Consider the following 14,134-nt stretch of genomic DNA (forward strand, 5'->3'; position numbering starts at 1 on the left):
TGACTCTGATTCAGCTTCTTCAACGTAAAACAAGCGTGGCTATTATCGGAAACAATCAAAGGATGCAAAAGAAGTTTAATCATTGCCGTGCAAAATTACAAAATTTCACGTGAATCACAAACTAATCAAGGAATGTTGCAGTGAATAGTCATCAAGTTCCTGCTACGGAGGTTGTGCAGACAAATATATTCCACGTTAAACGAGTGGTTTTATTACCTGTTCTATCCAAGCCAAAGGTTTTTCGAGCATGAAAAAGTGTCCTGCGCCCTCTACAAAGTCAAGTTCTGCGTGAGGTATCAGCTTTTCAAAATAGATGGGGATGCTGGTTGGGCTCACGGCATCCGAATCAGACCACACAAACCGCACTCTAATGTCCAGGTGCTGGAGAGCAGCAAACCATCGATATTCGAAATGTGCTCTGTCCCACAAGTAGTACATGGTTTTGTCTGAAATCGCTGCTCCACCCCCAAATTCAATAAGTTCCCACATCATATCTATGTCTTTATCTCGCGTGACTAAATCGCCGCTTGGACCCCAGACAGTAAGAATTTGTTGTTTTGTAAATCGTTCTGCAATGCGAAATCTTCTTCCAAGTGCGGCAAAGTATGAACCCAAATATACGTTGCTGAGCAGAATTTGGGAGAGACGGAAGTTAATCTGAGAATACTTCATTCCGCCGTTGCTAAACGTAACGCTCAAAAAGAACTTCTCGAAATAATCTGGTAACATCCCTTCAAAAAATATGCACATCAGTTAAAGGTAAGTGTGCTTTTTTAATACAGTACTACACAAAACCGATAAATTCTGGAACATGCCAAGCAAGTGGTATGTCTACAATATCGTGAAAAGTCACCAACCTAACTAGATTTTAAATTGTCAATTATTTTGCTACTACCACAAGCCAATTTGTTACCTCTATAACGACGAGCCAATATTTCGGTAAGTACGGAGTCACCCATATCATGGGCAACGACGTGTGCGTCCTTAATTCCAGCCTTTCTCCATACAGCTAATGTATTTTCCGCGGCCTCTGACAAAGAATAGGTAAAATTGGACTCTGGCTTGTCTGACAAACCAAAACCAACATGATCATGCAAAATGACGTTTCCTTGCATTCGAAGATCGTCTATGACCTGGAAAAACAATAGAAACTTAACAATTGTTTAAAAAAAATACAGTGTGTGATGTTTGACAACCTACTTTGTGGTACTCGAAAGATGATGAAGGAAACCCATGAATCAACGCAAATGTTGGAGGATTTTGAATTTTGGGATTGCTGCATTGTAACTTCAAGTAAAACATATTATGTCCGTTGACTTGCATTATTTGTCCCATATCAAACCAGTTCTTCAATGCGGTTGGCAGGTGACTAGGGCTTTGCAGAAACGGTGGATTGGGCAAAAACCATGGAGCACATAATACCCCGACAAATACAGCAACTATAGATGCATACATCCATTTACAAGCCATTGTAGAATACCTTCCGATGTTTTGCGAAAATAAAATGTTAGCAGTCGATATTTTCAAAGTGAAACGGAATGTGGACAACAGGCCAATTGCCACAGAAGCAAAACAAAACATTGATACAAACTTTGATGAGACCATTATTGCATAAATAAGCTTTTATCAACAACATATTCATGTAATAATTAGTAATATAGTGAGAAGCACAATTCTTTTAAACTAGGCCAGTTCAGTTGTGGCAATAATTCGATCGCCATCTTGCCTGAATAAGACCGACAAGAAGGTAAACCCGCGAGGCGCAGGAGAATGTTTACATCAATCAGCTGTTTTTCGTCATGCTCCAGCAGTCATCGAACCAGGCCTCGTGACGTTGCCCGAAGGGAACGTTGCTACGTTTTTCTTCCGAGCTCAGTTATGGCCCCTTTTTCGCACTGTTGCGTCATACTCAGAGATAAACAGCTGATTGTTAAGTGACCGAAAAACTTACTGTCATGGCGTCAACTTATTTTTTCCTGCTTGTTTTAGGCTCGTCTATTTATTTAATCTAGCACATTGGAACTTGTGCCTGTAATGATACAAGCTTGAAATCTACAAAAATGGCAGATTAACCATACACTGGGATAAGAAATTGACTAAAAAACGTTTCGTAAAAGTCGTTACCCCGCTACAGAGTGACCTCAGCGCCAACCGAAGCACGCCGACCAATTACATTCTTCAAGAGAAAGAGCGAGTGAGGCGTTGTGGTACAACGTCGAACAACAGCCCAGCTAGCAAAGAGAAGAAGGCTACGGGTTACAGGTTATTCAATCTGACGTTTGCATCAGCTTTGTTGTCCGTAGAACGACTGCTGCGTGGAACTGTATTGAAATTGCATGCACTTTATGTCGACTTTTTGGACGTTATTGCTTGTAGAAGTTGTTCAAGATAGGTTACTTTGTCAAAAGTAAAGCTATGTGTAAAACCCATTATATTTGTTTGTCACCCAAACTATTTAATGTCATAGGTATTCCAATCTGTAAGTTTTGATTTCTGCTGATGTAAATATGTTTCTTCACATTTCTTTATCATTAACTGTATTGGTTGTTGGTGTTATTTGTTTGATCTCCTGAAAGAAGGTTGATGTTTTTCCTATGTTGGACAGATATATTGGTTTTTAAGTAAACCTAATTTAGGAAAAAGTTTCAGCATCCATTAATTAATTTTTGTCTGGTTCAAACACCCATATTTTTTGTCTGGTTTGGTTAACATCTTCTTATCTTGGATAATTAACCAGATCAACAATGTCATCTCCAAGTCCAGGCAAACGAAGAATGGACACTGATGTCATAAAGCTGTATCCTTATGCAATTAGTAAATTAGATTCAGAATGTTGATAATTGGCATTCATAAGTGTGCAATATTTGCGTTCAATTTTTCTTAACTAATCATTATTTAGTGAGCGGAAATATGATGTAACATTTCTGGGTGGTTTGCATGAATTTGTGGTCAAATTTAAAGGTCCCACAGGAAGTAAGTACAAAATAATTTTTAACATATGTAGTTAAATAAAAATACACAAAGTAAATTAATTCCCATTGGTTTGTGTTTTTTATATCTTTAATTTTTCATTAGTTGTACTGTTTAACTATTTACTGTTTCAAAAAATCAGTTTGTAGCTGGTGCCAGTGGTTATTATAATGTAAATTCCATCTAGTTACATATAAGTTTGCAACTTTGTATGTGTCATGTATTCAACATTTTTTACCCCATTTTGATTCAACAAAACTCCCCAACACATTGTTGCTGAATTGCAATGTTACAAGGCGTAGTTGTACAATAAGTAACCCATGGAATAAAATATACTTAAAGCTATTTGGTCTTTGAAATCTTAATTATATCATGGTTTATCACAGCCCCCTATGAGGGTGGAGTGTGGAAAGTTCGTGTCGATCTGCCGGAAAAATATCCTTTTAAATCCCCTTCAATTGGTAGGTTTAATACAACAACTGGTTTATTCACTGCATAATCTCATGCTTGTCAAATATATAAGTATTGATTATTAAATTTTTGCTCACAGGTTAATCAATATATATGTTTGTTAACAATATGAAACTTTAAGCCAACATTTTCTTAAGCATGATGTTGTACAAAATGTTTGTTGTAGATAATAGTTGTTAAATTAAATAAAGGGTGATGTTTTTATGTTTGCTGCACAGGGTTTGTCAACAGAATATTTCATCCCAACATTGATGAAGGGTAAAGTTCTGATTTTTGTATTGCATCATTATTATCACTGATAGCATTTCCTCAGCATTTACATAGTATGCTCACATGTGATTATGATATCATACATTGTTGCATTACAACTGACAACCAGTCCAAAATTAGTAAGAAACCAAGTGTGTCTTTAAGTAATCTGTATGCTTTCCTTGTCTGTTGGAATTCAATGGTTGTTAATTTGTCATGTTTTTTTTGTGTTGGAAGCAAAAAAAAATATTTACAGTGTCTGTAATTTTCAGTGAAAATTTAATTTATTGTTTGGATTCAAATATATTGTTAGCACAATCCAAAAAGTGTAAAACGACATTGTTTTGGTTATTGCAACCACAGGTAAGAAATTGTAACACAAGGTTAACTATTGCAAGCACAGTTTTTTTGATTGAAAATTCAATTAAATGCGCAAGTTTAGTTTCCACACCTTGATGATGCAGCTGTTTGGTTTGGTATTACCATCTGTCTGTGTTTGTCCTTTCTTAGTTTAATTAAGTCTGACTTTTCTCATGAACATTGGATATAGTAAATAATAATCAAAAAGAACTTTTTTTAGGTCTGGCACTGTATGTTTGGATGTGATCAACCAATCGTGGACATCATTGTATGGTAGGTAATTATCATACAAATATGTATTGAAAGTTAATTTGTGTTGTGGCTTGTTGTTGTTTACAAAGTGAGGAAGTTGGCTTTTGTGCCATCAACTAACATTAAAACAGAGTCTTGCAAAGATGCAAGATGAAAACACAACATGAAATTTTTGGTACATTTAGCATAACTTGAATTATGTACCCTCCTGAACAATACTCAGGCAGATAAATATTTATTCTTGGTGTAAACGTTGAATGACAGATCAGGTTCTGTTAAAATGTCGATTTAAAGGACAATCACATCATTGCAACTATGTGTAGTAGCTACACAAATTAACATGGACTATATCTCATGAAAACAAGGATGAGAAGGACTTATTCAATATGGACTCAAGAATCCTACATGTTGTGCTTTAACTTTAAATGTTAACAGTAGCACAAAAATGGAATAAAAACTATCTCACTTACATAGAATAATGTCGTTACAGCAAAAACACAAATCATTGTTTGTGGAACTTACATTATAAAAGATAATAAATTTCTTGTTCAGATAAAAGATATAATTTAACTGAAAATTAAGTCAAGAAGGTTTTTTTTAAAACCAGTTGACACAACTCATTGGTATACTGGGGAAAAAACATCTTTTTCTTGTTGGAAACTTTTTGCTAAATAATTTGCCAAAGTAAAAACTTTCACATCAGTTTGGTTTCTTTTTTATTTTCCCAAATGTGTCCATAATAATACATTTTCTTGAACCCCATGTTGGTGGTTAATAGAAATTACTGTTCATTTATCATAGCTTCATTTTTTGTGTAGGTAACTCAATGGATTGACTGTGAGATTTTGTGTAAAAAGACATGTTATTTCCAAACTACATGTGATTTTTGAAACATATTTGCTAAACCTATTCATCTTTATGTAATTTGTTCATGTCAGAAATGTTCGGAGAGTAGGTAATACTCTCAGTAAGTCTCAGACTTCAAGGTTCGGTTTCTGAAGAATGCAAATCTATAATGTGGCAGTCATAGCTATACAATCCATCAACAGTATTAAAGATAAATATGAATGAACAAGTGATACCTTATACTGTTTCCCTTTCCATATTATGTAAATGTGATTGAAGGCAAACCACTGATAACTTTACATGTGTGTGTTGCAAAAATAAGTTGTTCAGGACATTACACTGGCAGTGTAACTAAGTCCTGCCACTTAATACGAACCCAAGTAGCGTATGCAGTGGTTGGGTGATGACCCTTAGCTAGTCAGTTGCTCTTTAGAAATCATATATGATGATCAAACACATTATGTCACAACCTTACTGTTCTTGTAGGTTTATCATTGTATCAGGATTATTGTCTGTGATTATCAACATAGATCAAAAACCAATAACATGCAAGGTTATTTAATTGTTGTAAACATAACTTTTGAAATATTTGCATTGATTGTCATATATCATGTCTACAACATCCTAAAAGAGGGAATGTTGGTGTAGAATGTAAAATACAAAAATACAACTAGTAATTTCAGCTTTCTTCCTTTTGGTACACATTATTAATAATTGTTGAACAAACTGTTGTGTTTCATTATGTCATTTCTTGTTGCCTTGTCCCAAGCCAATTTAAAACAGGTTTACGATCAAATGCATAAGCTGATGGGTAGCAATAGGGTTCGTTAAAAACAAAGACACCATTTGCAGCCATAACAAATTACACACCATGTCATAAAATTAAATCAAGCTGTATTTTAAATCAAGTTAAAAGCAGGTTATGTTCAATTATCAAGTAACATTAAGATTCACAGAAAGTACCATTTGTGTCTTGTGTAGTCATTTTATATGCACCTAAGTTAAATAACTGAACACTGCTTGGTCCGATGTTAAGCCATTGAAATAACTGTATTTTCTACAATTTGATTTTTATTCTATATATCTATATATAAGGTTCACAGGCTTCGCAGCCAAGGCAAGTGGGGCGATCCTGCCTTGCTATGCGAAAGCATGGCATTACTTCTATTCTATATATATTTATGTTTCATTTAATTTCATGTTTCATATTCCAGCTTGTAAAACAACTAAAAAAGATTGATCGAAATGCAATTGAGGTTGTAGATTCATTGTACATGTAGTGGTTGTGACTGGGGTCATTGTTTTAAAAATGTAAAACAAAAATTATCTTAATATGTTTTGATGCAATTGGGCGCAATTTAGCACAAAATCACAACAATACTTCGCCGCCGGCCTAATTGCTCTCCTCGGGGTGCGTGCACTCGCCAAACTCACATTCACAATGATTCACCAATATACAATCATGCGCTACAAAAAAACCAACCAACAAATTGTTGCTGTTATTGTACTTTTTTTGTTTCGTTACATGCACAGTGATTTTTGATTGTCCTTTCTTTTGTTTTGTCAAATCCACTCTGTAAAACAGGCAAAATTCTTTGCAACATCGACACACCCCAGGGCGGTTTCAGATAACCAATTGCGGTTTTTACCGTCCCCTTATGAGCCTTTTTTAGGAAGTAAGCAGAAGTTTCATTTGGTATTGTTTTTTTTACGCAGATTTGAGCAACATATTTGAGGCTTTTCTTCCCCAACTTCTATCATATCCAAACCCAGTAGATCCACTGAATGGAGATGCGGCTGCATTGTACTTGCATAAACGAGACGATTATGAGAAAAAGATCAAGGGTAACCAACAACTGTATTGTATTGTGTGCAAATTACAAAGAAGCACAAAAATTAACATTGGGAGCCCAAAGCAAGATAGGAGATTTGTGTTTGGTATTTTTCCATAGAACTGCCACACCCTTAAATTATTTCACTTCTGTGATAAAAACTCATTTTATGGTGGGAAAGTATTTGCATCTGAAATTTGCTATCAATCTTTTGGGAAAAGTTACCTTGATTTTACATTCGTTTTATGGTTAGCTTTTTGACACATTTAACTAGTGTGATTTACCAGGTAAAGATCTTTGCACTTAGGCTACCATGCCCGTTTGTACAAAATTAGGCATGATTTCATTGAAATATGCCTTCTATTTAGAGTAGGTCACAAGGCATTTGTGTCTTTTTCTGTATTGCTACAAAGAGGCATTGCAGAGGCCACAAAATGCAATTGTTGAATATTATTTCAAACCTGATAAATGTATGAGCAGGGTTATACAAACACATAACACAAATCCCACCCATATGGAGGCCTGACACCAAATTTATCTGCAAGGAAATAAGCATAACATGGGTATATATGAAATTTTACCTAATTATTATGAGGTAGAAATGATTCATAATGTTTTTCTCAATCAAAAGAATTGGATAATTCGAACCATCACCAATTCCGGTTTATAGCTCTTTTGACATCTCGTATCCCGTATTTGGGCAAATTTTCCTGCTTTTACTTTGCATTCAAACCACAAAGTATGTTACTAAGAGCTGCAGACAGGTGAACACACTGTTTCGACCTGTAAGGTCTCATCAGTGCATCTTCGACTGTGGAACTGGGCTAGCTTTTACACTAGCAGGCATACAGATTTCCAGTTTGTGGCATTTTTCTGTCAAAGCTGATCCGTTTGGTACCCAACTGGGTATCCGATAGTGATACCGGCTCAGGTTCACCCAATTCATTAAATCAACAGCTGCTGAGACCTTACAGGTCCAAACAGTATGTACACCTGTCTGCAGATCTCAAAAACCATGTTACAGTTAAATGTTTATCCATTACAGTTACATTAAATTGTTACTTAACTGTAAAACATTGTAGCATCGAAAGAGTAACCACAATTTATATTGTGCATTTGACGTAACAATCAATTCGCTTAATGTTTATTGGGTTATTAGTGGTTTAGAAACAGATATCTTTGGATGATCTGGAACTTTATCTGATCTGGAAAAATCAAATCAGGATAACAAATTTCTACATGTACTTGGGCAATGACAACAAGATTTAATTTCAGCTTGAATATTTTGTAGTGTTTTGAATGGTATAAATGCCCATTTACTTAATGTTGTCATATCTACAAAAGTGTGACTATCAACATTGCCATCGTTGTGGAAAACAGAAAAAGCCAGCATTTTACATTGTTTTGGGGCAAAACACATTGAAAATAAGGACACTTGTGACTAAAAACACAAAACGCCTATAAACAAGGACTCAGTCACAAATATTTACAAATCTAAGAAATAAGGATGGTTGGTTTTTCTGAGATGTCGACTTTCAAAATTAGGTCAGTAACCCTGACTATGAACATGGAATGAAATCCATAATACCTGTTGGTTTCTATGTCAGACATTTATAGTCGAAAACTGAGAAGCACTGATAGTCAGACTTATTGCAAACACAACTAACAAAGAGTAATTTTGTTCCTTCCAGAATATGTCAACCGGTATGCAACAGAAGAAGCATTGCTGGAGCATGAAAAAAAGAATGGTTTGCTTGGAAATGGTTCTGTTGAAGAATCCAGTGATTCTGAGGAGTCAACACTTAGTGATTTTTCTGAAAATGAGACTGAAACAATGGAATTGTGACCTCAGCCTGTTGAAGAAACTGTGTACCTTGGTTGTCATCGCCCAAACATCTTAGAACTATTTTTGCAGTCAGACATTTCAGTAACTGACAGACATTTGTTGACTCGCTTTCAACAAAGGGTTTGGCTCCTGACAGCATGGGTGACAGCTGTGTTTGTTTTTACAACTTTTTATTTAGTATTTCAAGAGTCTATTTGTTATATTTTGTGTGTTGTTTTTGCATGTCAAGGGTTATGTGCCCCTATCTTTATACTCTTTGTAAAACTTGGCAGTTCTCAGTTTAAAGTATCCACAAACTATCATCAGGTTTATTCACTTTTGGTCGCACACAACCAAACCATGCTCTCTAATGTAGCGAGTCATTTTATGTTTTAGTAGTTTTATATGTGCTGCATCAACCACTGGTGTAAACCTCACTTCTGGGCAATATTTTAAATTTTATATCAGTAACCTTCTGATCACAAAAAATAAATGTCTGGTTAATGGGTTGCTTATTACACCCAAGTTCTTTCCTGTTCTCTATTCAAGTATCTCTCTTTCTACCTTTTTTCTCATCACCACTTTGTTGCTACTGTGATGCAGGAAATTTGTTACTTGGCAACATTAAGTGAAACGCATGATTTTCAAAAAGCGTTCTGCGGATATCAGACACATTCATGTTGGTCCTGAGACGGCAGCACAAAGGAATATGAGTGACTTGGACAGTTTGAAGTGCTACTTTGCCTTAGCGTCCTATGACTAATGGAATTTTTGTACATAGACGTGATATTTTGCATTTGAATCAATAAAATCTCTAAACCACAGGAGTAGTGCTGCAAACTAAGTGTTAAAATAACGCTCACAAATTTTACAGTAACATCTTGAAGAAGACAGAATACAAGTTTTGGGATGGCGAAATAGCAAGTAACTTACTACCTTTTTATTAATTTAGATTTTACTTATCATTAAAAAGAAACTAATTAACTACTTCACCACATCAAAGAGACAATGCGGACTGTTTTGAAGTACTGAAAAATTTTCTACTGTCAATCACAACAATAGTCAACCAGTAAATTTTTAGAATGCAAATAAAATTATCATTGGCACATGCAGTTTTTAGTGTTTAAGTTAAATTTTTTTTGTTATATTTGAAAGTTATGAATTTAAATGTTGTTCAATTATAGTTTTACACATGTATAATGCACGTGGTACATGAAAGAACCCCTTCCATGGGCCGCCTTTAAAACTGCTTGAAACTTCTCCATTTGAACTAAGATATCCATACCACTCCCCGTTTTCTTTGTCTGGAAACTGTAAATTACTTTTTTAATCACACCTTCGCACTTGGCTTAGTGATCTGCAGATTACCTTAGAAAAAGTATACTGTGCAACTTGTACAAATTTTTCCAAGAATTTTGGATCGCCTTTATACTTATAGGCAAGAATATAAGCTATCATAGCCTCGCAATGCGGCCACCACAACTTCATGTTCCACTCAAGCTGAACTGGGCAATACCCATCAATGTCCAAAAAATAAAACAAACCACCATGTTTCACATCCCAACCTTTCCTGAAAAACAATAATTTTAAAATAAGTAAATTTCTGTTCTGCAGTTTAAGTTTAATTACAATATACATGCAAGTGAGTCATATTGACCTGCTATGTCAAAACAGTGTGCACTGTCTACGGCAGTGGTTCTCAACCGCCGGTCTGCGTCAACTTTCCTTCCGATCCGCCAAATATATTACAATTTTTTAAATCAATGTCGCCTTGCAGAAACTTCATTAGAACCACGTTTAACATGTATGATATCAAACAGACAGCAGCAAACTTCTCATTAAATTGAATTTTTTATACTTCTTTTGAATTGCATATTTTTGTCGTGATTTTGAAAAGCCACAGGTACGCAAAATTTGTTTTGAAAGTTTACTGGTTCGCAAACTTAAAAGGTTAAGAACCACTGGTATATAGCACACTAAAATATAATACATTTATTGTTCTTAATTTTTTAGCATTTATATTTTGTGACTTACTGGAATGGACAATCAATAAAGAACTTGCAAGCCTTTTCAGCTAATTCAGAGTTGTTATGTTTGAGAGCATATTTGAGCAATAACCAACCACATTCAATAGCATGACCTATAAATTATCAATAGTTATGAAAAAGTGGGACATAACATTACAATATTCTAATGACTCTAACAAATTGGTGGCAAGAAAAATCACACTACCACTCAAACTGAACCATTTTTACCATTACTTTTTCACTAAACATCCGCTGTTCATTTTTAATATTAATGTACCTGGTATGTACAACCTCCCTTTTGACCCTGCTATTTCATCGCCATTTGGAGTTACATTTTCTAAAATAACAGCTCCATCCCTCTTGAAATGTATTGATGAAAAGTTGTGCCCATTTAATGAAAAAATGACAAGGATTTTTATGTATATACCTTAACATGCAAAAGTAAATTTTTGATTGCCCAATCAATTAGATGCAGTGAACCACTAGGTTTCTGTTCCCAATTAATGTTACATGTTTCCATTTGTTCACACACACACAAAGCCATCATTGGGACTGCAAGGGATGAGATACCTTCACAACCAGACAACACATCATGACCAAGAGATGAATCATCAACCATGCACCAGTGTTTAATGTTCTGCATCATTTGTACAGCACTGTCCTGCATGTTAACACTGGTCCGTTGTAAATGCACAAAAAATCAGTGACTTGGATTAGGAATGAATACGTACCTTAAACTTACTGTTATTGGTGGCCCGCCATGTTTCAGACATGGCTAACACATAAAAACATTCAGAAAATAACCCTCGCTGTATTTTGGTTGGTTTTCCATCTGCTGTCACAGTAAATGGACATCGGCTATATGATTTTTTTTGCACTAAGCAGTCATACAAGAAGTGAGCACCTAAAGTGAATCCCATTAAAGGGTGTTGCTTGTCATGGCATACAACATGGCTGGCAGTTATTGTCACCCCTTTCTTTACAAACGTAGAGCCTGCAAGTTTTATTCCCATGGCAAAAGTGTAACTTATAATATATTGTGCAACACTAACGTTTTGGATAAAGAATTTTTTTGATATTGTTTAATTTTTTTGTAAGATTTTAAAACCTTTGATAGCAGATTCCTTGATATCATATTTTCTCAATTGAGGAACATCATAATAGAGTCTCAAATACATCCACACCTGTCTAGCTTGCAACCACATATACTTGGTTTTGTCATACACCTCCCCATCTTCAGCAAGGCAAGTAAAAAATCCTCTATAATAAAATTGTGCACTTTAACAAAAATTGATTCCAAATTTAAACATTTGAAGTACCCATGTTTTAAATCATGTGAATGTTTGACCCAAAATGCAGTGACTTGTTCTAGTTCCTCCTGAATCTCTTTTAACCATTTCTTTAACAGCTGCTGACTATCCATTGTGTTCGACTGTAAACTGCAACCAATTGGAAATTGCAGATTGCTGTGTTTGTCAAATTGTTAATATGTAACCAAACGACCTTTTGGTTTAGGCAGGAAGTTTCCACATCCAATAAAATCAAAATAAAACAGACTTCATTTAATTATGGTTTATTTAGAGAATATTTTTATATCAAAGCTACAAATATTCAAAAAACATGAAACACTCAGTGAAATTGGACACAGCAGTGTAAACACAACACAATAGAAGCAATATACCCTTTTAAAGCTCCTCACAGGAAAACACTACAAATTATAAGTATACAAATAAATTTTAAATGACAAACCTTCATTATTTAATTTCTTCAATTTGCCATGTCCGTCTCTGGTCTATTGCCTATAATGCTTGCTGGTGCACTGCTTTTGTAAGAGGTTGACTGGTAAACGACTATTTTAGCACGAGCTTGATCTCGCCTCTTCAGGTGCAGCAAATGGTGTGTCAAATAAAATGCGGTAATGGCGCTAAAAACAAGAAAGAAAAAAAGGAAAAACGCAGAAGAGGTGATCATTGTTGATCACATAGTGCCCGTGGCATATTGGTGCATGTAGTGACTCATGAAGCCCCAGTCTCTATTGAGACCGTGATTGACAGAGTCAAACAAAAGCAGTGCACCAGCAAGCATTACAGGTATAAACTGTTATTTTACATTAAGACGCCTTGTAAATGTCAATTCACTTCTGTTCTTTATTCCATAGTCTTTCAGTCTTTTTGTACGATCCATTAATTTTTCATTCTCAAAATTGAGCCAAAATGAGCTCCACACATATTTCCAACTAACATTTTTGATATTTCCACTTCGTTTTTGTCTTAAACTAACATGTCTTTGAATTGAGCTCATTAGCTCATGTACAGTTGCTCCTTGACTAATAATGATAGGATATATTTCACCATCCATTTTACGAACTTTTACTGTCATGGCTTGTCCTTGTTCAAGTGCAATAACGGACTTCACCTGATAAAAAAGAGTTCAACATAATTTTGGAGAAACCAAATAGGTTGACAAGAGATTGCAATTACCGTCCTAAGCCTCCGAAAAGCACTAAGTACATTTCCACACTGCTATTGCAATATCAAAATTTGCCACATAGCAGGTTTTTTTACTTGTTAAAATGTTAACTTGTAGGTGTATAAATACTAATAAACGATAGTTATATATAAAATTTGTAATAAAGCAGGCCTAATCTGAGTTGCCAGTGGGACACGATATCAAACCTTAACGTAGTAGTTAATAAAGAAACAAATTTTTAGTTATTAAACATTTAAAAATGTACCTCATCAAGAGTTACTTCATTTGGCAATTCACTCAGTAGAGGGTCACCCAACAATTCATCGAGTCCCTCATTATAAACTTTTGTAATACATTCATTCTCAAACTTATTTGAAACTGTCATGACAATGCAACTACACAAAAACGCAAACCGTTTTCAAACAGCAATTCATTTACTATTAGCATGAGCACTTACGCGCGTCAGGACACGCGGACCGGACAGGTCGCCCCCCTGCAAAAGGAGAAGCGCTGCAAATAACCAGTGGCGTCCATATTTGTTTTTGTTTTACGCGCGGTTTTCCCCGCCACCCACTGATCAAGTATCAGGAATGAGTTTCTTTTACCCAACGGAAACATTACCCCCCCTTTTGAACATTACATGGGTCTATCTACTTCAGTGTAGAATTGTACGTACGTACTGTTGTAAAAATCGGGGAAACCCCAAATTACGTAACAATGAGACCCCATGACAGGTAATTTCAACAAACATTGCAGCTAATGTGGTGCAGTCTTTGGGGTTTGAAAAGGCTTGCAAAAAATTCGTTCTTTTTGAAATGTTCTGGGATATTTTC

General features: G+C 35.3%; 4 protein-coding genes across 4 annotated transcripts; 1 reads left to right on the plus strand and 3 right to left on the minus strand.

Moving 5' to 3' along the window:
• Positions 1-58: 58 nt before the first annotated feature.
• LOC145892050 (putative hydrolase LipZ) lies at positions 59-2,352 on the minus strand. Its single transcript, XM_082981977.1, has 3 exons — positions 1,201-2,352; positions 914-1,133; positions 59-731 (listed from the first exon to the last, which is right to left on the minus strand). The coding sequence occupies exons 1-3, from the start codon at positions 1,603-1,605 to the stop codon at positions 196-198; spliced, it is 1,161 nt and encodes a 386-aa protein (XP_082838103.1). The 5' UTR covers positions 1,606-2,352; the 3' UTR covers positions 59-195.
• Positions 2,353-2,609: 257 nt separating this feature from the next.
• Positions 2,610-9,627, plus strand: LOC145917885 (ubiquitin-conjugating enzyme E2 H-like). The gene is made up of 7 exons (XM_083003187.1): positions 2,610-2,797; positions 2,900-2,973; positions 3,357-3,431; positions 3,660-3,699; positions 4,271-4,323; positions 6,865-6,993; positions 8,672-9,627. Exons 1-7 carry the CDS (start codon positions 2,745-2,747, stop codon positions 8,824-8,826), a joined length of 579 nt encoding a protein of 192 aa, XP_082859313.1. The 5' UTR covers positions 2,610-2,744; the 3' UTR covers positions 8,827-9,627.
• Positions 9,628-9,722: 95 nt separating this feature from the next.
• Positions 9,723-12,719, minus strand: LOC145900972 (N-acylglucosamine 2-epimerase-like). The gene is made up of 9 exons (XM_082988898.1): positions 12,582-12,719; positions 12,152-12,271; positions 11,941-12,092; positions 11,564-11,736; positions 11,260-11,493; positions 11,110-11,191; positions 10,840-10,945; positions 10,174-10,375; positions 9,723-10,116 (listed from the first exon to the last, which is right to left on the minus strand). Exons 2-9 carry the CDS (start codon positions 12,253-12,255, stop codon positions 9,961-9,963), a joined length of 1,209 nt encoding a protein of 402 aa, XP_082845024.1. The 5' UTR covers positions 12,256-12,271; positions 12,582-12,719; the 3' UTR covers positions 9,723-9,960.
• Positions 12,440-13,920, minus strand: LOC145900988 (U11/U12 small nuclear ribonucleoprotein 25 kDa protein-like). The gene is made up of 3 exons (XM_082988899.1): positions 13,759-13,920; positions 13,567-13,696; positions 12,440-13,247 (listed from the first exon to the last, which is right to left on the minus strand). The coding sequence occupies exons 2-3, from the start codon at positions 13,684-13,686 to the stop codon at positions 12,933-12,935; spliced, it is 435 nt and encodes a 144-aa protein (XP_082845025.1). The 5' UTR covers positions 13,687-13,696; positions 13,759-13,920; the 3' UTR covers positions 12,440-12,932.
• Between the last annotated feature and the right edge of the window lie 214 nt (positions 13,921-14,134).

This window comes from Ascidia mentula, chromosome 1 (assembly GCF_947561715.1).
Source record: "Ascidia mentula chromosome 1, kaAscMent1.1, whole genome shotgun sequence".
In the NCBI taxonomy this organism is placed as follows: domain Eukaryota; kingdom Metazoa; phylum Chordata; class Ascidiacea; order Phlebobranchia; family Ascidiidae; genus Ascidia; species Ascidia mentula.

Bases quoted from the DNA above. Each gene is read 5' to 3' on its own strand.
- LOC145892050 (XM_082981977.1), bottom strand. From the start codon at position 1,605: ATGGTCTCATCAAAGTTTGTATCAATGTTTTGTTTTGCTTCTGTGGCA. The intron at 1,134-1,200 runs GTAGGTTGTCAA...TTGTTTTTCCAG, and splicing joins CATCTTTCGAGTACCACAAA to GTCATAGACGATCTTCGAAT. The intron at 732-913 runs GTAACAAATTGG...TATTTTTTGAAG, and splicing joins ATTGGCTCGTCGTTATAGAG to GGATGTTACCAGATTATTTC.
- LOC145917885 (XM_083003187.1), top strand. From the start codon at position 2,745: ATGTCATCTCCAAGTCCAGGCAAACGAAGAATGGACACTGATGTCATA. The intron at 2,798-2,899 runs GTATCCTTATGC...ATCATTATTTAG, and splicing joins GACACTGATGTCATAAAGCT to TGAGCGGAAATATGATGTAA. The intron at 3,700-4,270 runs GTAAAGTTCTGA...AACTTTTTTTAG, and splicing joins CATCCCAACATTGATGAAGG to GTCTGGCACTGTATGTTTGG.
- LOC145900972 (XM_082988898.1), bottom strand. From the start codon at position 12,255: ATGGATAGTCAGCAGCTGTTAAAGAAATGGTTAAAAGAGATTCAGGAG. The intron at 12,093-12,151 runs GTACTTCAAATG...ATTTTATTATAG, and splicing joins TCACATGATTTAAAACATGG to AGGATTTTTTACTTGCCTTG. The intron at 10,117-10,173 runs GTAATCTGCAGA...AGTAATTTACAG, and splicing joins CACAGTATACTTTTTCTAAG to TTTCCAGACAAAGAAAACGG.
- LOC145900988 (XM_082988899.1), bottom strand. From the start codon at position 13,686: ATGACAGTTTCAAATAAGTTTGAGAATGAATGTATTACAAAAGTTTAT. The intron at 13,248-13,566 runs GTACATTTTTAA...CTTTTTTATCAG, and splicing joins ATGAAGTAACTCTTGATGAG to GTGAAGTCCGTTATTGCACT.